Source organism: Ceratotherium simum, chromosome 7 (assembly GCF_057802395.1).
Source record: "Ceratotherium simum simum isolate JZ-2026a chromosome 7, ASM5780239v1, whole genome shotgun sequence".
In the NCBI taxonomy this organism is placed as follows: Eukaryota; Metazoa; Chordata; class Mammalia; order Perissodactyla; family Rhinocerotidae; genus Ceratotherium; species Ceratotherium simum.
Window position 1 is genome coordinate 80,274,534 of NC_141906.1, and position 23,286 is coordinate 80,297,819.

A 23,286-nucleotide genomic window follows, 5' to 3' on the forward strand; every position below is an offset into this window, starting at 1 on the left:
AAAATGCCACATTGCTTCTTGTTTCTTTGCCTTATTTATACTGTCTCCTAAACCTTAAATGCCAGCTCCCTAATTTCCACTTTTAGAAACATTACTCTTGTAGTAAGATATACAGGTTTGAGACTCAGAAACAAGATAAGGGATCAGGATATCAATTCGGGAGCTGGGCATATATACGGTATTTAAAACTCAAAGAGTGAATAAGATAGTCTAGGACAAAGAGCGTAGAATGAGAAGGTAGTTCAACCACAAACTTTTAGAGGTCTAGTAGAGGAGGATGCGCTGTAAAAGAAGACCAAGAAGATGAGGGAACTCTGAGAGTGTTGTGTCAGTCTATCAAGAGAAGAAAAGGTCAGGAAAAGAGAAATCAAATATTGACGAAAGTTTAAGTAAGAGGTGTAATGAAGTATCCATTTTTCCATTAAGCCAAACAGAGACCACCAGTGATACGAGAGAAGAAAATAGGGGTAAAGGGTTTAAGAATATATTTGTGATAGGTGAATACAATAATGATGGCCCTAGAATCTAAGCTGGATAAGAAGGTGAGTGAAGGCAGGAAGTGGGTGATGGCAGAAACTGGAAGGGTCAATAGAATGATAATATTGAGCATAATATTGAGAATTGAGGATAATTACATATTGTATATGTAATTATCATATACAATATGTAACAAATGAGATTGAATTTCTGTTCCCAGTTAGCTCAATGAAATATTAAATAAGAAAAAATTACAGTTGCTTTAAAATTTTAATTACCTTGCCTCACCTTTCCTCTGTGGAAGGAGTAAGAAGAGGATAGAAAAGACCTCTTCTTTTCTAAGTGGAAGGACAGATAGATGAAAAGAGCAACTTGTGCAATGGGGGAAAATGATAGTTAAATTTGGCTGAAACAGTGAGTTTATGAAATAGAGTCGTGGAAGTACAGTAAGAATGGAAAAGTAGAATGGGGTCAGAGATCATGGATAGTCTTATATTTCACGACAAGGAGTTTGAAGTTTCTTCTGTACAAAATGAAAATGACAAATCCTGAGCAGAAGAGACACATGAACAGATGTGTTTTAATAAGAAAATTCTAGTAGCAGTGTGTAAACCTTTCAGGGTAGAAGGAAGGGAGGAAGACGAGAAGCAGAAGACCACTTTAGGAATTTACAAATACAGACTAGGAAAGAGATAATAAAAACCTATAGTATAAAAATGGCACAAAGTATGAAGAAGAGCATACGACTGTAGGAGACATAAAGGTAGAACAGACAGAAACTATCAACTGCATTAGATACATGAAAAGTTAAGTCAAGGGTGCTTCTGCAGGTTTTTTTCCCCACTTTTATGGAGGTATAATTGACAAACAATAAACTGTGCATATTTAAAATGTACATTTCGATAAGTTCTGACACCCGTGAAACTATAACCACAATCAAGATTATTAATATATTCATCAACCCCAAAAGTTTCCTTATATCTCTTTGTAATCTCTCCCTATCCCTACTCCCACCCCCATCCCTGCTGACCAGGCAACCACCAATCTACTTTCTATCACTATACATTACTTTGTATTTGCTATGATTTTATATGAATGGAGTCATACAGAAAGTACTCTTTTGTTGTCTGTTTTCTTTCATTAGGCAGAATTATTTTGAGGATCATTCATGTTGCTGTACGTATCAATAACTCATTCCTTTTTATTCCCGAGTAACATTTCATTGTATGGCTACCACCATTTGTTTATCCACTAATCTTTTGTTGATGAGGTATTTGGGTTATTTCCGGTTTGGGGCTATTATATATAAAGCTGCTACGAACATTCATGTATGACTTTTTCAATGGACATAGGCTTTCTTTTCTCTTGATACAACACCTAGAAGTGGAATAGACTTATTCCACTACCACATGGCTAGACCATGGAGTAGGTCTATGTTTAACTTAAGAAGCTGACAAACTGTTTCGCAAATTGGTCATGGCATCTTACATTCCCACTAGTGTTTATTTGCCATATATCTTTTTGGTGAAGTATCTGTTCCAATCTTTGCTGTTTTCTAAATTGACTTCTGTTTTCTTACTGAGTTTTGAGAGTTCTTTATATGTACTGAACATAAGTCCTTTATCAGATATAAACATTGCAAATATTTTTTCCTAGTCTGTGGCTTGTCTTTTTATTCTCTTATGAGTAATGTCTTTCAAAGAACAGAAGTTTTAAATTTTGATGAAATTCAATTTATTATTTTATGAATTGCTACTCTTTTGATGTTGTATCTAAGAAATCTTTGCCTAACCCAAAGTCACAAAAGTTTCTCCTATGTTTTCTTCTAGAAGTTTTATAGTTTAAGCTTTATGTTTGGGTAGATGATCTATTTTGAGTTAATTTTTGCAGATGGTACTAGAAATAAATCTAAGTATTTTTTGGAGGCATATGGCTATCCAATTGTTCCAGTACCATCTGTAAAATAGACCATGTTTTCTTCACTGAATTGACTGTGAACCTTTATTGAAAATCATTTGTCCATGTATATAGGTCTATATTTGCGTTCTCTATTCTGTTCATTGATCTATTTGTCTATCTTTCCACTAATACTACACTCACTTGATATTGTAGCTTTATAAGTCAGTTTTCAAATCAATTAGTGTTAGTTCTCCAACTTTGTTCTTTTTCAAATATGTTTTGGCTGTTCTACTCTAGGTCCTTTGCATTTCCATATGAATGTTTAATCTGTTTATGAATTTCTACAAAAAACTTTGCTGACATTTTGATTGGAATCAATTTGGAAGAAATGACATCTTAGCAATATAAAGACTTTCAACCCATACACAAGGTATCTCTTTTTTTTTTTTTGGATATTCTTTAATTTCTCTCAGAAATGCTTTGTTGTTTTTAGTACACAGATCTTTCATATCTTTTTTCAGATATATCCCTAAGTATTTCATATTTCTGATGCTATTATAAATGAGTTTTATTATATTTTCTGACTGATGCTAATGGTACTAGTCTCTGGACTACATTTAGAGTAACAAGATTCTCATGCAGTTGTCCTAAGTATTTATATTTTAAACATATATTGTGTATTTTAAATACACAAATTACTTTTATTTCTCCTTTATATTATATGTGAAAAATTTTACTGACTTTTTTGAAATTGTGCATTTGTACGTAGTTATATCATTTGCAAACTTCATTTCAGAATCATAAGGAAGGATTTTAGGAAATATTTATCATAATTTACATCTATGGGTATAGGATTTGATGGGGTTAAGAACTACTGCTCTAAGCCATTTTGTCAATAATTTCCATGAAACTGAATGTTTAAGCATCATTTGGTAGGACATATTCTGACGTTATAAATTAACAAAAGGCTATCAAGGAAAAAATTTGACTCTAAACATCAATGGAAGTTGCTAATGGCACTAATAAGACAAATAAAAAACAGCAACAAGAAATACAGAAAATAATTTAAGATAATTTACATATTTTTGTGATCCAAGGGGGAAAATATACAAAATTGGAACTCACCAAGCTTGTGTTCTGGTTCCAGCTATACCATTACTTACTGTCTTTGTGAATCAGAACAATTTATCTAAATTCCTTTCTCTCTAGATTTCTATAACTTTAAAATGACAGTTTAGGACCAGATGATCCACAATCATCTTTTCTACTATAGAAATCTATGATCCATACAAATAGACATGTAGAACCCACTACTGGTTCACACTAAACTACTACCATGATCTGTTCTTTGCCCAGAATGCCTAGGTCTCGATCTAAACTCAGACACCAAAGAGTGGAATCCAGCGGAATAACAATAGACTAGTTGTTCGACCCTCTGTGCTTTAGCTTCCCCATCAGTAACACGGACACAACACAGCACCTTCTTCACAGAGTTGTCAGAAGTGAAGGTTAATGGAAGGCACTTAGAACAGCGTGCATAAGAAGCATTCAAGAAGTGTTACAATTACTTTTATTTGCAGTATCACATACTCCCTCTTCCCTTGAAATTATATAACATTCCAAATGAAAAAATTACAGTATATGATTTCCCACTACTTAACTGGAGAGGAAATATTTTGCTCTATTTAATTTTGAATAATGAAAAGGCACAGCTTGGATTCCATACATAAATATGACTGTCTTTATATAAACAAGCAGGTAGATAGCCTTCCTCCATTAAACTACTTCAAGGGACAAGGTTTTTGAATAGCTTCCCTTTTGGACAATGAATATTTTTCTGAAAATAAGTTATTTGGATCCACATGAAACTCCTGAGGTAAGGAAATTTTTATTGTCCAAGAATTGCTTCTTTGAAATTTGTGTACAAAAACACTCACACAACATTCTAGGGTAACTGTGAAAAATAAAATAGCAGATCCTTGATCATCTTGTGGAGAACGATGAGCTGTATAAAATTCTGTCAGTCTCTAAATGGTATTTGGTCCATTAGATTAACTGTACCCCAAATGTGTTTTAAGGAAGATTTTCTTGGGGGAAAAAGAGAACATCTACTAAACTGTGTTTAATATCTTCTTTTATCTGTGCACAGAATAAACAATGTGGGCTGGACCAGTGGTTCTACATTTGGTGCTTAATAATCATCTGAGGAACCTGGTAAAATTCAGATCTCTGTCCCCATTCCCCAAGACTCTGATTAGTAATATCTACTTTTAACATGTTTCTCAGGTCATTCTGATGCTAGCGGCTTCCAGATAAAACTCTGAGAAACACTGCACTAAGTAAACAAATAATCCTCAAACATACTAACATTTTACATTTATATACATTTAACACGATAACATTTTATGTTATGCCTTTTACCTAAGCAAAAAAGGCTTTCCAGACACCTCATCTCACGTTTCCAACAACCGTCTAAAGACAGGCACAAAAACTGATACCATTTAGTTTAAAAGAAGGAAAAAAACACAAAGGTTTTTTTGCTGAAGTACATTATATGATGAAACAACTCAAAAAACAAAGGTAAAAGATTCAATATGCTCTTTAGAAGACAAATAAAAAACAGATTTCAGAATTTCAAATTACTATAGTTAATATAATTTCACACTTCCTACTCTCAGAAGTTTAAGAAAAGAAACAGAGTCATAGTATAATTTAAACACATGGATGAACTAATCCTTCTGTTCCTACAGTTAAATTATGGTCTAGGCTAGAAAAACACATAGACTGGAACTTGGCAATATGCTGATCCTTATCAACCACCAGGTGATTGGCAGAGTTTACCTACAGCACAGAATAAGCACTGTTTCTAGAAGAGTTGTCTGAGGAACACCTGGGCCAGAACCCATGGATAAAAATATAGTCTTACTTCCCATCTCACAGCCACCAAAACAGAATTTTCAGGCTTAGGTCTTGAGATTTTACATTTAACATGTTCCCCTGGTGATTCTCTTTTTTTTTTTTTTTTTTTTTTGCTGAGGAAGATTCACTCTGAGCTAACATCTGCAGCCAATCTTCCTTTTTTTGCTTAAGGAAGATTCACCCTGAGCTAACATCTGCGCCAATCTTCCTCTATTTTGTTTGTGGGTCACCACCACAGCATGCCTGATGAGTGGTGTAGGTCCACGCCTCGGAACCCAACCCACGGACCCAGGCCACCAAAGTGGAGCACATTGAACTCAACCACTAGGCCCCCTGGTGATTCTTAAATACACTGAAGTTTGAGATTCAGTGGCGAAGGGAGAGTAGAAAGAATTATTGGTAACAGAAGAATGAAGAGAGCAGAATAGCACTCTTAAGTATATTAGTAAATGCTCTTCCTTAGACCAACTTTATTTGAAAATTAAAACAACAATGCAATACCACTCCACACTTATGAGAATAGCTAAATCAAAAAAAGCTGAGCATTGTCAAATGCTGGTGAGAATGCAGAGCAGCATTACTGCTGGTGGGAATACAAAATGGTACAATCACTTTGAAAGACAGTTTGGTGGTTTCTTACGAGGCTAAACATAAGCTTACCAATGATCCAGCAATTGCACTCCTCGGTATTTACCTGAAGCAGCTGAAAACTTATATCCACACAAAAACCTGCACATGGATGTTTACAGCAGCTGTATTCACAATTGCTAAAAACTGGGAGCAACCAAGATGTCCTGTCTGGCACACGGGTAACAATGAATATTAGACAGTGATAAAAAAAGAACTATCAAACCATGAAAAGACACGGAGGAACATTAAATCTTCTACGTGACAAAAACTAGTTTTAAAAGTCTATATAATGTATGATTCCAACTATATGATGATGTTTTGGAAAAGGCAAAACTATCGAGTCAGTAAATGATCAGTGGTTGTCAGGGGTTGGGGGAAACAGGGATGAACAAGTGGAGCACAGGAGATTTTAGGGCAGTGAAACTATTCTGTATAAAGCTATAATGGTAGGTACATGTCATTATGCATTTGTTAAAATCCATAGAATTATACATCACAAAGAGAGAACTTTAATGTAAACAATGGGCTATAGTTAATAATAACGTATGAATATTGGTTCATTAATTATTAAAAAAGCCCTAAAATTATTTCAATCATTGTGGAGTAGGATGTGAAACTGACATTGTATTTTTATTCACATGGTTGTGGCCCAGGTGTTCCTCAGACCACTCTTCTAGAAACTGTGCTTACTCTGTAGGTAAACTCTGTGAATAAGCTAGTGGTTTATTAAGTTCAGCATTTTACCAATTCTGTTCAATGAATTATAAAGCAGGATATTAATAGAAGGAGAAACTGTATGTGTGGGGTGGGGTATTATATGAAATGCTGTGTACTATCTGCTCAATTATTCCATAAATTTGTACTAAAAAATAAGGTCTATTAATTACTTTTTAAATAAAACAAAATCACAACCAGCAACTGCCTACCATCCGTTCACAGCAATATAAAGGAAACGCTTCCACAATGAAACCTAAACCTTGCTCATGCCCTGACAGCTGGCCGGAAAGGAGACAAACACACATGTAACTGTGACAAAAGAAAAAGTGGAGTCCATGAAACACGTCATAAACACAAGTTGAGCAGACCTGCAAGTGGAGAGACACAGGGCCCACATACCAATATCACATTTCTAGAAAGCTTTCCAGAAGTGCTCAGAGCATGACACCTCAGAGTTGGCCTACATCCTGGGAAGCAGTGGCCCACATCCTTGTTTCCCTTCACTCTATCCTGAGAGCAGTCAGCTCTAGATGGTCTTCATCCCCAGGAAGACCACTGTCCAAGCTACTCCAAGGACAAGCCCAGCCCCTTGTCTCCTCCTCTACTATTAGGGAAGACAGGCTTCCTGCCTCTGTGCTTCTTCCTTCATGGCCCTCTGACAAAGCTCAGTCTACAGAGTTAATCTGTGTTACCAGGACCAGTCAAGCCGGCTAACTAAGGTGCACGTTGTTCCATATCTGGCTGGTCTGCCTGGGTCATCTGGATATCCTCTCCTCAAAAGACACTCACAAGACTCTGCATTCCAAAGTCACCTCCAGGAATCCCTCCTAGACCTCCTATGGAATACTGCTGGGCTCTGAACCTCCCAGACACCTGAGAGGCCCTGAGGAGAGCACTGAAGCCTACTTGTCCTCCTTGACCTGCCTCAGGGCATGGTGCCCAATTCCCAGAGGGCCTTCTGCAATGAATGAAATGAGGGCCCGATACCAGCCTGTGAGCCTGAGATGGGCCCATTCTCAGACGCTGCCCAGCCTCCTCGCTGCCCGAGGACAGCAGTGGGGGGCCGGGTGGTGCAGGGCACCCATAAAGCAGTCATTCCCAGGGCTCCTTCTTCCTGAGGCCCTCAAGCTCTAAGCAATCATAGCTAACGCCCCTACGCTTTGCCTGCCCTTGGCCTAGAGGCCAGCCTGGCTCAGGTAGGGCCCTGCTCCTTAACAAGTCTGTGTGAGAGAATCCCTGAAGGGCCTTCAAGCCAGCCCTAAAGGTAGTCCCATCCACCTAAACATCCAGGACTGATTGGCACCTATTATGGGCTGAATTCTATCTCCCCAAAATTCGTATGTTGAAGCCCTAACCCCTAGTATTTCAGAATGTGACTGTATTTGGAGATAGGGCCTTTAAAGACGCAATTAGGGTTAAAAGAGGTCATATGGTTGTGCCTCTTCTAATCTGACTGGTGTCCTCATGAGAAGAGAAGATTAGGACACAGGGACAGAGACACCAGGGATGTGTTCACACAGAGGAAAGAGCATGTGAGGACACAGCAAGAAGGCAGCCATCCACAAGTGGAGCAGAGAGGCCTCAGAAGAAACCAACTCTGGCAACACCTTGATCTTGGACTTCCAGCCTCCAGAACGCTGAGAAAATAAATTTCTGTTGTTTAAGTCACCCAGTCTGTAGTATTTTGTTATGGCAGCCCCAGCAAACTAATACAGCATCTAACAGACAAATGAAGGAATAGACGAACCTTAGAAACAGCGATGCTCAATAATAAAAAATATCTCACAAAAAAATATTCTGAATTTCTATCACTCATCTACACCAGAATATACGAAGTACCAGGAATTCAGACATAATTACATTAGAGAAATAAAGATATCTGAATATAATCCTTCTAGAAGGAGTCAGATAAAAAATGTTCTTATGAAGAACAAGTTTCTCTAATACTTTTAGAATAACTGGCTTTTAAAAATTAAAATTATAAAACAGCCTTTGATGTAACATATCCACTACATAAAGTAAGGTCTACTAGTAACCTAAACTAGTGGTTTTCCAGGGGTGCTGCTTGTACACAGCTCTACTGAGGCCTCTCTGAGATGCTGCAAGAGGCCTAAGGTAGGTCGACCAGGCACGCTTCACAGGGGCATACGGCCCAGGGTGCCCGACTTTAACTAACTAGGGTAGCTCCACTGTTACCTTTCCTCACATTGAGGTTCTGTGTAAGATTCTATTTTATTAACAATTCCACTGGGTTTAAAAGAAATTATGAAAACCAACAGACTAAGCCATTATTACAGTTATTTCAAACTTAAAAATCAGGATACTAAAGGGATTTGATCTACAGTTATCATATACATGGAATAAATTATGATTATCTTCCTCTCTCAACAGAATATTTGAGGAAGGAAGGGCATATGCTCACAATTTAAAATACCTAACAAGAGTAGAGAACATCACAAAGAACCTGAAGAGGCGTTTTCCCCCAGATACAATATATAAATCATCACATAAAAACATAACACATGGTGATAGCAATGTTTCCACCAATAAATCTAACGCTTTGCAGTCCGCAGCTGCTTACCCTTTACAACATTCCTTGCTGGCTGGGAAAGAAAGATGTTCCTTTCCACAGGGCAGAAAGCTGAGGTAAAGAAAAGTAACATGAGAGTAAATGTAGAAATCATGCTCTTCAGACAGTGTGATTGAGCAGACTTGAATTTGAGTCCCTACTCCATCGCTTACTGATATGGCATCTTGGCTGTTTATTAACCCTCTCAAAACTGTTTCCTCTCCATAAAATGAGGGATAATAACTACCTTGAAGTTTGAAAAGATTAAGCAAGACATTGTGTATAAAATGCCCAGTAACACTTTGCACATAACAGATGATACATACATGGCTTCCCATTCACACCTTCCCCTGCGATCAACCACGAGGCACTCTGGGACTAGTGTCAGGAACAAGGAAAAGTGAACTGTGTGGATTCTTTCCTTCAAGTACTGATTCCTTTTTAAAGTGAACTTTTGACAGTGACATTTAAAGACCTGTTCCAGGTTTTATGGGCGCCCCACTCGCCCAAATCAACTCTCCTTCTCACAAGTATACTCTAACATTATCTAAACACATAACACTGCCTTTACAAGACAAATCAAGATGAAAAATAGCCTTCCTATATGAAAAATCTTCATTATCAATTACAAATCAATCCTTGAAGTTTAAAAACCTGTTTTTATTTTACACAATTTGTTTTGGCAATAAATTAGTTTTTAACTAGTTAATTTATACTAATATTTAAAAGAATTAGTTTGTTTAGGCAATAAACTAATTTGTGTAACTCTAAATAAAAGACCTAGGAAGATAAAACCGTACCTAGCACAGAGTCACTACTCAATAAATATTTGTTACATGAAAGAAGGGAAAACCTGCCACCACTGTTACAATCACAGAATTTAAAAAGTTGAAAAGAGGTTTTGGAAGATGGTGGTATAGTAGGATCCTGACCTCGCCTCCTCCCATGGACACAACAAACCTACAACTACATATGCAACAATTTCCTCTGAAAGATCTCTGGAAACCAAATGAAAAGAACCTCCACCACAAGCGACACCACCCAGATGGATGGAAGAAGCAGAGACAAAGTCCTGCTGAGGAAAAAAACACACCCTAGCCACGGCACTTCACAGTCGGGAATGATCTCAAAGATTCGGAGCTTTTCCTGCAGGAGCGAGGGGTTCAAACTGCACACTAGGCCTCAGATCCAGAAGAAGAGAGATGAGACCCCAAAAGACCTGGCTTTGAAAATCAAGGGGAATGTGCCCAGGAAACTACAGAACTTCAGGGAAAGGAAAACCTGCTCTAAAAGGGCCCACGCACATACTCACTCGACCCAGAAGCCAGCACAAAAACACCAGATAGAAAAGTGCATAGTCCACTGGTAAAAGAGACTCACTTACTAAGCTCAAAGCCCATCCTGGAGAGAAAGGAGGAAGCCAGGTACTCCCCCTGAGGGATTGAGATGCTGGCAGCAGCCATTTTTGTGACCTAGCTCAGCCGTACTAACACAGATGCCAGCAGCACCATTTTAGAATCTCTCCTCTGGCCTGTTAACAGGGGTTTGCTGCACCCACTAGAGCACCTGAGGCAAAGGAGCCCAGTCAGGCAGTACAGGCAGCCAGCCTCAGGGAGTGCCCCGCCCACCAGCGAGCCCACAGCAAACTTGCACCACAGGGCCTCGCAACCAGCCACACAGGGATCTGCCCTGCCCATCAACGCTCCTGAAATGGTCCTGCGCTGCTGTGCCGGGGACCTTCCCAGCCCCCAGCGCAGCGTTGCAGTTGCATACCCCCCGGGCTGCACAGTCAGCCTGTACCAGAGGCCTGCCCTGCCCACCAGTGTGCGAGGGCAGTTATGCAATGTTGGGTCACATAGACAGCCTACACCAAAGGCCCACCCTGCCCAAGAGTGAGCCAGCAGCAGCCGAGATGCCAGGCATACACCCAGGTGCACCAGGGACCTGGCCTACTTGCTAGTGAGCTAGCAGCAGCTGCAGGCCATGCAGCTGGCTGCACTAGGGGCCTGGCTGGCCCACCAATGAGCTAGAAGCAGCCTTGGGCCACACAGCCAGCCGCACTGGGAGCTGGGAGCAGTTGCACAACCCAGGGCCTACAAACCAGCCATACTGGGGACCTGCCCCACCCACCAGTGAGCTCACAGAGGTCATGCGCCACTAGACCCCACAACCAGCGATACTAGGGGGCTACCCCACCTATCCGTGCACCTGTAGCAACAGCAGCACACACAGGGGACACCTCTGGAGCATTTAGCACAAGGGACGAAAGGGGAGCATGCTGCTGGGCCCCATAAGATGTCTCCTACGTAAGTCCACATTTCCAAGATTGGGAGATGTAGCTGATCTCTCTAATACATAGAAATAAATACAGAAAAGTAGGAAAAATGAGGAGACGGAGGAATAAGCTCCAAATAAAAGAACAGGACAAATCCTCAGAAAAACAACTGAATAAAACAGATATAAACAATCTAACTGATAAAAAACACAAAGTAACAGTATAAGAAAGCTCACTGAACTCTATAGAACTGATGAACACAGTGAGAACTTCAAAAAAGAATTAGAAAATATAAAAGAGAACCAATAAAGGGGCCAGCCCCGTGGCCTAGTGGTTAAGTTTGGCGCACTGCGCTTCAGCGGCCCGAGTTCACAGGTTTGAATCCCAGGCGCGGACCCACACCACTCATCTGCCATGCTGTGGCGGTAACCCACATACAAAATAGAGGAAGACTGGCACAGATGTTAGCTGAGGGCTAATCTTCCTCAAGCAAAAAAAGAGGAAGACTGGCAACAGATGTTAGCTCAGGGCAAATATTCCTCAGCCAAAAAAAAAAAAACAAACAAAAAGAAAACAATAAGAGCTGGAGAATACAATAATTGAGATGAAAAAAATGACTAGAGGGAATCAAAAGCAGAGCAGATGACACAGAAGAATGGATCAGCAATCTAGATGACAGAGTAGACGAAATCACACAAGCTGAACAGAAAACAAGGACAGTTTAAGGGACCTCTGGGAAAACATCAAGCATACTAATATTCACATTACAGGTGTCCCAGAAGGAGAAAAGAGAGACAAAGGGGCAGAGAACTTATTTGAAGAAATAACAGCTGAAAACTTCCCTAACCTGGGGAAGGAAACAGACACCCAAGTACAGAAGGCACAAAGAGTACCAAACAAAATGAACCCAAAGAGGCCCACATCAAGACACATTATAACTAAAATGTCAAGAAATAAAGATAAAGAGAGCATCTTAAAAGTCCCAGGAGAAAAGCAACAAGTTACATACAAAGAGAACCCCATAAGGCTATCAGTTGACTTCTCAGCAGAAAACTTACAGGCTAGAAGGGAGTGGCATGATATACTTAAAAGTGCTGAAAGGAAAAAACCTACAACCAAGAATTCTCTACTTGGCAAAGTTATCATTCAGAATGGAAAGAGAGATAAAGAGTTTTCCAGACAAGCAAAAACTAAAGGAGTTCATCACCACAAAATAGGCCTTACAAGGAATGTTAAAGAAACTTCTTTAAGTGGAAAAGAAAAGGACACTAATAGAAATAATAAAATTATCAAAGAAAAAATACAGGGTAAAGGCAAACATACTGTAAAGGTAGTGGATCAACCATCTATAAAGCTAGTATAAAGGTAAAAAGATAAAATTACTAAAATCATCTATATGTACAACAAGAGGTTAAGGGATATACAGAAAGTCATCAAATCACAAGGTTAGAGAGCAAGAGAAGAAGAAAGGAACAGAGAAGACCTACAAAAATATCCAGAAAAAAAGTAACAAAATAGCAATGAGTACATACCTACCAATAATTACTTTAAATATAAATGAACTAAATGCTCCAATCAAAAGAAATAGGGTGGCTAAATAGATAATAAAACAAGATCCATATATGCTGTATACAAGAGACACAATTCAGACCTAGACACTCACAAACTGAAAGTGAAGGGATGGAAAAAGATATTCCATGCAAATGGAAATGAAAAAAAGCTGAGGTAGTAATACTTATATCATACAAAATAGACTTTAAAACAAAGATCATAACAAAGGCAAAGAAAGGCAACCATAATGATAAAGGGAATAATCCAACAAGAGGATATAACACTTGTAAATATCTATGCACCCAAATACTATCTACATACCTAAATACATAAAGCAAATATTAACAGACATAAGAGGAGAAATTGACAGTAACACAATAATAGTAGGGGACTTTAACACCCCACTTACATCAACAGATAGATCACCCAGACAAAAGATCAATAAGGAAATACTGACCTTAAATAATACATTAGACCAGGTGGACTTAATAGATATATACAGAACATCTCATTTAAAATCAGCAGAATACACACTCTTTTCAAATGCACATGTAACAGTCTCCAAGACAGATCACATGTTAGGCCACAGAACAAGTCTCAATAAATTTAAGAAGACTGAAATACTATCAAACATCTTTTCCTACCACAATGGTATGAAACTGGAAATCAACTAGCAGAAGAAAATTGGAAAAGTCACAAATACATGGAGATTAAACAAAATGCTATGGAACAACTATTGGGCCTACAACGAAAGCAAATGAGAAATCAAAAAATACCTGGAGACAAATGAAAATGAGAGTAAGACATACCAAAATCTATGGGATACAGCAAAAATGGTACTAAAGAGGTAAGTTTATAGCAATACAAGCCTACCTCAAAAAACAAGAAAAATCTCAAATAAACAATCTAATGTTACACCTAAAGGAATTAGAAAAAAGAACAAAAGAAACCTAAAATCAGTAGAAGGAAGGAAATAATAAAAATCAGAGCAGAGGGCCGGCCCCGTGGCTTAGCAGTTAAGTGCGCGCGCTCCGCTACTGGCGGCCCAGGTTCGGATCCTGGGCGCGCACAGACGCACCACTTCTCCGGCCATGCTGAGGCCGCGTCCCACATACACCAACTAGAAGGATGTGTAGCTATGACATACAACTATCTACTGGGGTTTTGGAGGAAAAAATAAATAAATAAAATTAAAAATCAGAGCAGAAAGAAATGAAATAGAGATTAAAAAGAGAATAGAAAACATCAACGAAGTTAAAAGCCTGTCCTGTGAAATAACACAAAATTGACAAACTTTTAGCTAGACTCACCAAGAAAAAAAGAAAGAGGGCTCAAATAAATAAAATCAGAAATTAAAGAGGAGGAATTACAATGGATACCACAGAAATACAAAGGAGTATCAGAGAATACTATGAAAAGCTATACACCATCAAATTGGATAATCTAGAAGAAATAGACAAATTCTTAGAATCATACAATCTTCCAAAACTGAATCAAGAAGAAATAGAGAATTTGAATAGACCTATCACTAGTAAGGAGATTGAAACAGTGATCAAAAACCTCCCAAAGAACAAAAGTCCAGGACCAGACAGCTTCCCTGGTGAATTCTACCAAACATTCAAAGATTTAATACCTATCCTTCTCAAACTCTTCCAAAAAATTGAAGAGGAGTGTACACTTCCTAACTCATTTTACGAGGCCAACATTACCCTGATACCAAAACCAGACAAGGACAACACAAAAAAAGAAAATTAAAGGCCAATATCACTGATGAACATAGATGCAAAAACCCTCAACAAGATATTAGCAAATAAAATATAACGATACATTAAAGATCATACACCACATGCAAGTGGATTCATTCCAGTGATACAAGGATGGTTCAACATCTCAAATGAATCAATGTGATACACCACATTAACAAAATGAGGAATGGAAATCACAAGATCATCTCAATTGATGCAGAGATGGCATTTGACAAGATTCAGCATCCATTTATGATAAAAACTCTGAATAAAAGGGGTAAAGAAGGAAAGTACCTCAACATAATAAAGGCCATATATGACAAAACCACAGCTAACATCATACTCAATGGTGAAAAACTGGAAGCTATTCCTCTAAGAACAGGAACAAGACAAGGATTCCCACTTTTGCCACTCTTATTCAACATAGTATTGGAAGTTTTAGCCAGAGCAATTAGGCAAGAAAAAGAAATAAAAGGGGTTCAAATTGGAAAGGAAAAAGTAAAATTTGCAGATGACATGACTTTATATATAGAAAACCCTACAGAATCCACCAAAAAAACTATTAGAAATAGTAAACCAATAAAGTAAAGTTGCAGGGTACAAAATCAACACACAAAAATCAGTTGCATTTCTATACACTAACAAGAAAATAGCAGAAAGAGAAATCAAGAATACAATCCCATTTACAATTCCAACAAAAAGAATAAAATACCTAGGAATAAAGTTAACCAAGGAAGTGAAAGATCTGTACACTGAAAACTACAAAACAATGTTGAAAGAAATTGAAGAAGACACGAAGAAATGGAAAGATATTCTGTGTTCACAGATTGGAAGAATTAACATAGCTAAAACGTCCATACTACTTAAAGCAATCTACAGATTCAATGCAATCGATAATCAAAGACCCAATGACATTTTTCATGAAAAAAGAACAAAGAATCCTAAAATTTATATGGAACAACAAAAGACCCCAAATAGCCAAAGCAATCCTGAGAAAAAAGAACAAAGCTGGGGGTATCACCATCTCTGACTTCAAAGTATACTACAAAGCTGTAGTAATCAAAACAGCATGGTACTGGCAGAAAAACAGACACACAGATCAATGGAACAGAATTGAGAGCCCAGAAATAACACCACGTATCTATGGACAGCTAATCTTCAACAAAGGAGCCAAGTACATATAATGGAGAAAGGAAAGTCTCTTCCATAAGTGGTGCTGGAAAAACTGGACAGCCACACACAAAAGAATGAAACTAAACCACTATTTTACACCACACACAAAAATAAACTTAAAATGATTTAAGGACTTAAATGCAAGACCTGAAACCATAAAACTCCTAGAAGAAAACATAGGCAGTACACACTCTGACATCGGTCTTAGCAGTATATTTTGAATACCATGTCTACTCAGGCAAGAGAAGCAAAAGACAAAATAAACAAATGGGATTACGTCAGACTAAAAAGCTTGCGCACAGCAAAGAAAATCATCAAGAAAACAAAGAGACAACCCAACAACTGGGAGAAGATATTTGCAAATCATATATCTGATAAGAGTTTAATATCCAAAATATATAAAGAACTCATACAACCAAAGAAAAAAAAAACCCCAATGAAAAAATGGGCAGAGGATCTGAACAGACATTTTTCCAAAGACAATATACAGATGGACAAAAGGCACATGAAAAGATGTTCAACATAACTAACGATTAGGGAAATGCAAATCAAAACCACCAGGAGATATCAATCAGTTCGTGCCAATCAGAATGGCTATTACTAAAAAGACAAGAAATAAAAAAATGTTGGAGAGGATCTGGAGAAAAGGGAAGCCTCGTACACTGCTGGTGGGAATGTAAACTGATACAGCCACTATGGAAAACAATATGGAGATTCCTCAAAAAATTAAAAATACAACTACCATATGGTCCAGCTATTCCACTTCTGAGTATCTACCCAAAGAACATTAAAATACTAATTCAAAAAGATATATGCACCCCTATGTTCACTGCAGCATTATTGACAATAGCCAAGACTTCAACACAACCTAAATCCCCACTGACAGATGAATGGATAAAGATTTCATACACACACACACACACACACACACACATGCGCGCGTACAATGGAATACTACACAACCACAAAAAAGATGAAACCTTGCCATTTGTGACAACATGGATGTCCCTTAATGGTATTATGCTAAGCAAAATAAGTCAGATGGAGAAAGACAAATTCCATATGATTTCACTCATATGTGGAAGATAAAACAACAACAAACAGACAGATACAGAGAACAGACTGGTGGTTACCAGTGGGGAAGGGAGTGGGGATAGGGCAAAAAGGGTTCAAGGGGTACATTTGTATGGTGACGGATGGCAACTAGGCTTTTGGTGGTGAACACAATGTAATGTATACACAGAAGCTGAAATATCATGACCTACACCTGAAATTTATATAATGTTATAATCCAATATGACTGCAATAAATAAAATGTTGAGAAGGACTAGAGGGATTTTAAGTGGAACTCCCTAATTAGGAAGAAACTAAAGTCCAAAGAAAGCAAGTGACTTAAGAAAAGTATAATATGAAGACCAAACTGTCATTTTAAAGTCAAATTTATTTTTGATCATCTTTGAGACCCTAAAGTTTATAGCTCATTTCCATGAACATGGAGAACTGACCCCTTAATTGGAAAAAAGTTAACTCCAGTCTTCTATTTAGTTTTATATTTAATCAAAGCACCAATTACTCATAGAAATTAAGAAAATCAGAGCACAGATAAAGGAAGACCCCAACTGTACAAACAAGAAAATTTGTGGGGTAACATGGCTGTGATTTTTCTGGTTTTAACCATCAAGTTAAACTGTTGTAGATGCTTTTTTTTTTTTTTTTGTGAGGAAGATCAGCCCTGAGCTAACATCCACGCCAATCCTCCTCTTCTTGCTGAGGAAGACTGGCCCTGGGCTAATATCTGTGCCCATCTTCCTCCACTTTATATGGGACGCCGCCTCAGCATGGCCTGACAAGTGATGCATCAGTGCGCACCCGGGATCTGGACCCGGGCCGCCAGCAGCGGAGCGCGCGCACTTAACTGCTAAGCCATGGGGCCGGACCCTGTAGATGCTTTTTTCATGGATAAAGAGATAGATAAAACTAAATTTGTAAAATAAAAAGCAGAATTATTGAAACTTAAAAATCAACATTTATTGAGTGAAAAATATGCCTCAGGCCTGATCTAAGTACATATTTTACCCTCACACATTTAATCTTCCTGATAAGGTTATGAGGTAAAGAATAGTCCTACAATTCCCACTTTACAAATGGGGAAACTGAGGCATAGAAAAGTAAAATAACTTACTCAAGATAACACCGGATTACAACCCAGGCAATCTGGCACCAGAGCCCACACTCTTAACCCCCATGCTATACTGTTGTAAACTACATGATTATTTTTTAATAAAAAACATTTTCATAAATAGACCACAAAAAACCACAGGTTATATATTAAGAACACAATTTTAGGGGATTTTCAGATGCTCTTCTTTTGGTAGTTGCAAAAGATAAAAGAAAACCTATCTATCATACGGAAATTAGTGCCAATCTAAAAAATGCCACTATCGGGTCTCAAATTATTCAGTCATATATGGAAAAAGAAATGAGATTTTAGATTCTGTGGCTGTTCTGCAATTAATACATTGTTTACATTAACAGTTACAATGCATTTTTAAAGAAAAATGTTGATCAAACTGACTTAATTCTAGAGAAAAAAATATATGTGAATCATGCTTTAAAATCAATATTAAGGGGCTGGCCCAGTGGCATAGTGGCTGTGTTCACATGCTCCACTTTGGCGACCCAGGGTTCACAGGTTTGGATCCTGGGCGTGGACATATACCACTCATCAAGCCATGCTGTGGCAGCATCCCACATGCAAAATGGAGGATGACTGGCACAGGTGTTAGCTCAGGGCCAGTTTTCCTCACCAAAAAAAAAAAAGAAAAGAAAAGAAAAAATCAATTTTAAAAGCAAGGCAGAGTCACAGGCCTGATAAGCTAAAAGTGGTCATCAGGCATGTGATTCTGCTCATACTTTGGCTATGTCACCATTTAGAGAAGATAAAAACAACCACAACAGTAACTAGAAAAGGAAATCCAAGTCTAATATTATCTACATTCTTCTATCATTGCAAACAAAATTTCTGATGACAAAGTCCATTGCCAATACACTCCGTAAACAGAAATATTACTGAGGAATAAAGAAAAACCGTTCTTTGAACTCTTCACACCTAATTCTTTGTTGCCTACCTGAAATCCATGCTTGCCTCTCCACCATGTGCTTAACACTTTTGGGGGCATGTCAATAACAGAAACAATGTCTCCAACCTAGGAGAAAAAATTTTAAGTGAAATGTTTTTAGTCAAATTTTAAACCAATTGTTATTGTCTAGAATTTAAATCTGAACTGTAACAAAAGATAAATACTATCTCATTCTCTGGCGAATTATTTCTGGGAAAACATAACACTTCTTTCGGTAAAGAATTTAATAATCTTAACAATTTGTCAAAAAGAGGTCTACAAAAGTTAAGCAGTAGAAAGACTGCAATCCAATTAACACATGTTTAGTAACTTCAGGAAGCCAGATTTAATAGTGCAAGATTTTTGAGTGCTAGCCATCATACCATCATCACTGCTTCTGTTAGAATACTCTGTCACTGCTGTCACTACAAGTGATCAGATTCACTTATAAAAGACAGCTTTAAATACTCATATTTAGAACAACAGCAGCTTCTATTCATACGACACTTGGTGCATGTCCCCGGCACTATGTTTAGTACTTGACATACCTTATTTACTCACACAGGAAAGGCCTAAGATGTCTACAATTACTGGGTTATTCTTTGTAAGTGTAAAATTTGAGGACAACTACACTTCTTTCAATAGATGGTACAATATAACATTTCCACTAAATAGCTTCATTTCTTCACTTTAAAAGAGTGAAGTTTATACAAACATTTACAAAATCACATATATAAAAATTACAATAATAGTTTTTAGTAATATATTTAATGGAAGTTATATTCTTCAATCAAAATAAGTGATGATCTCTGTAATAAAACACAACTAAGTACTTTAGAGCAATGTTACTAATGTATACAATATTGCTTTAAGAATTTTTTCGTATATTCACAACTAATTTTTCAAGTCACAAAAGAAGCACCTTCACAAAGCTACATTTGCTAACAGACACAGCATCTTTCAAGACCTACACTCCTTTGTGTACACAACCTAAAAACTTAGTTTGAGAACAGTTCAATATCTATACAGTAAAAATTTATACTGTTTTTTCTTAAACTGAGTTACTGTCAGTATTTTTTTTTGTCTGTCATCAGCCAAAATTAAAGGAAGAAACAATTCCCCTACTTTTGCATCAGATCGCAAGAAATGTTCATTTCACTTTTCATCTTTAACTCAATCTTTGAACGAGAAGAAAGTTATCAGTGGGTATCGTTTTCGGGTACCAAAAACACAAAGACAAAAGACGGAGACCTGGCTTTCAAGAAGCTCACAGAGACAAACAGGAGAACAATTATGATTGAATGTAGTAAGTGATATGTCAGAGAGAAGCCATGAGAACAGTTCAGAACAACATTCACTCTAGGCTTCTGCGGGTTACGTATCTGCCTGGAGTAGAGAGAAGAGGATCAAGGATGACTCCCTAGAGGAAAGGGGAGACGTTTAAGCTGAGTTTTCAAGGATAATTACAGTCATTTAAATAAAAATAGATGGCATTCTAAGGCTGGAAAATAACGGGGTATGGAAAAATCTAATGCTTTTAATTGAGGAAATGATTTAAAAAGTTAAAGATGAGGCTGGAAAGGTAGCAGGGACTGAGCTCACACATAGCATCTGTAGTCATTTACCTCTAAGGTCAATTCATCAGGGGCCCGAGCAGTGTACCGCTTGATAACGTGAGCAGCACCGACAGCAGGAGTGTTAATGGATGATTCCTCATGAACAAGAAGGTGATTTCCTTTATTATCAATCTGTAACAAAGAAAATGTACTATGAGATGGCTAAAGACATGGGACTTGCCAAAGTTTGACTATCTATAATATAATTTGATTTAGAGAAACTGTAACCCAAAGAATCTTTAAAAAAGAAACTATTATTTATTGAGTACTTAATATATGCCAGTCGTGCTGTGCATATAATATATATGATTTAATTTAATCCTCATAACTCTAAAAGATAGTTATCATCATTACCATCATTTAAAGACGAAGATGCTAGAGCTAAAAGAGGTTATATAATTTACAAGAGATTAAATGATTCATCCAAGATCACACAGCCAATAAGGGAAGAGTCAAGATCTCAATGCAAGTTGGCCTAGCTCTAAGTTCTATATTATTTCTCCTTTCCATTCTCTCTTCCCAATTTCCACTGGGAGAAGAGAATAATATAATTCGACATATGCAAATTAAGGAGAAACACCTAACATATTTACTGGATACTGTATCACTCAGGATTTATTCTTAAATAAAACCCTTTAAAAGGGTAATTGTCTCTTATTCATAAATAACCTGAAAAATATTTTCAGCTACTAAGTCAACACCTTGCTAAATTGTACACATTAATACATTAAACACCAAAATAACAGATGTCACTATAATTTATAAAATACATTAAAATCAGTTTCCTGGCTTATCAAAGATAGATTTGAGATGAAAAATTTTTAATGTATCACAAATCTATCCTTTCAGATGATGAGAATAAACTCCATTTCTTCAATTCTTGAAACTCAATAGCTATCAAAATTAAATTAATATTAAATTCTTAAGTAGACAATTTAAAAATAACCTTTAATAAGAGGTGAATTAGATAATACCTCCATCCAAGTAAGGGCAGGTCCACAATTGATCTTGTTGCCAGCAATAGCTGAAAGGCGGGACAGGTAGGCCATAAGCATCTGAGTGACTGACTAGAGTTCAAGAGAAAGAGAAGATTCAGTGTAACTCAAAGTAAATATACTACACTCTCTGTCAGAGGAACTGGTATAAATTGATTTTCTCTGGGGAAAAAAACACCTGCAGATTTGTTGTCATTTTAATAGTTATAAAAGGATTCTTCACAGTGGCTTAACAGTTTCACGAACTGCAACTATGGGCACTTACATAGTAATTCCCTGTCTTGTGTAGAACTTGAACTTTCAGCCCCTCATCATCAGGGGCCATACTGTTTTATAGCTTCTAATTTTATTGCTTTCCCTTTCTATTTCTGTACTGAAAATGTAAAAAGATAATTATAGCAGACATTCTTTGCTTTTCTGCCCAGCTTTCCCTTGCTTCTCTGAAACTCTTTCTCCACGACCTGCTATAATCTTCCATGCACTCGGCTGTGGCAGGACAGCCATGTCCATACATGATCCTCCATCACGGGTTAGGTGCCTGGCCCATGAAGGAGACCTAACATTAACTGGCCTAACAACGGTTACTGCAGGAATTAGGAATTGTGATATAAAATTTCAGCTCAAACTGGCTGCTGTCTTAAAAAGAGATGAACAGCTGGGACCTGTTGGTGGTGGCCATGTTCTAAGACAGTCTAAGAGAGAAAAATGTAACAGACAGGCAGAGATGGGAAAGGGAGATAGAGAGACATCTAGGTTTTCTACCATACAAAAGAATCTGTGGTTTTAAGACATTCCTGAGACCTTGCTGCACTGTCAGTTCTTGGGTGACTGATAATGTCTCTACTTTGCCACACCCACTTAATTGTCTTGGAATTAATTATAGATTTCAAATGGCTTCCCCTCAAGACTTGGAAGATATTTTGCACTGTTTTCATGCATTCATTGTGGCTGCCAAGGAGTCTAATGCCAATACGATTCTTGCTCTTTTGAGAAAAATCTGTTTTTTGCTCTCTGGAATCTTTTTGGGTTTTCTTTCCATTTCGGCATTTTGAAATTCCACTACAATGTTTCTAGACATGTGTCTTTTTACTCATTAGATTTAACACTTAATGGGCCCATTTAATCTGAAAACATGCCTTTCTTTAGCTTAGGGAATTTTCTTATATTAACTTTTAGTTACTTCCACCCACTCTCTTATCCTATAACTCCTATGACAGGGCAGAGGGAACTTCTGGATCTATTCTCCCTGATTCCCAACTGTTCTCTTACAACTTTTGATCTTGCCACCCCTTGTGGGGCTGTTCTCTCATAAAGCCTGCTCTCCCAGCTTACTACTCTCTCCTCACATGTGTCCATTGGTACACAGTCCAGCTATTCAGGTTTCCTATTAGTAAAATTAATTTAAAAGATCATTTGTTGATTTCTGAGATCTGACTTATATTTTTATAAAAATCTGCTCTCATTTCTTGAACGTGATAGCCTCACTTTCTCTTTGATGATAGTGACCATGCTTCTAAAAGCCCTCTGCTTGCTCTTCTATTTTGTTTATTCAGTTTTTACATTTAAAATTGCAAGTTTGTCTTCTGCAGTCCTCTCATACA

At 37.5% G+C, this 23,286-nt stretch overlaps 1 protein-coding gene across 5 annotated transcripts in view; it reads right to left on the bottom strand.

Annotated features, from left to right (window-relative positions):
- ARHGAP32 (Rho GTPase activating protein 32) overlaps positions 1–23,286 on the bottom strand; it is a 322,445-nt gene that overhangs the window by 76,375 nt on the left and 222,784 nt on the right. For all 5 annotated transcript variants that reach the window (XM_087433924.1, XM_087433925.1, XM_087433926.1 and 2 more), the window contains 3 exons: positions 21,665–21,757; positions 20,700–20,822; positions 19,084–19,161 (listed from right to left, as the gene is read on the bottom strand). In XM_087433924.1, coding sequence (XP_087290050.1) covers positions 19,084–19,161; positions 20,700–20,822; positions 21,665–21,757 — 294 coding nt within the window. The remainder of the gene's footprint in view (positions 1–19,083; positions 19,162–20,699; positions 20,823–21,664; positions 21,758–23,286) is intronic.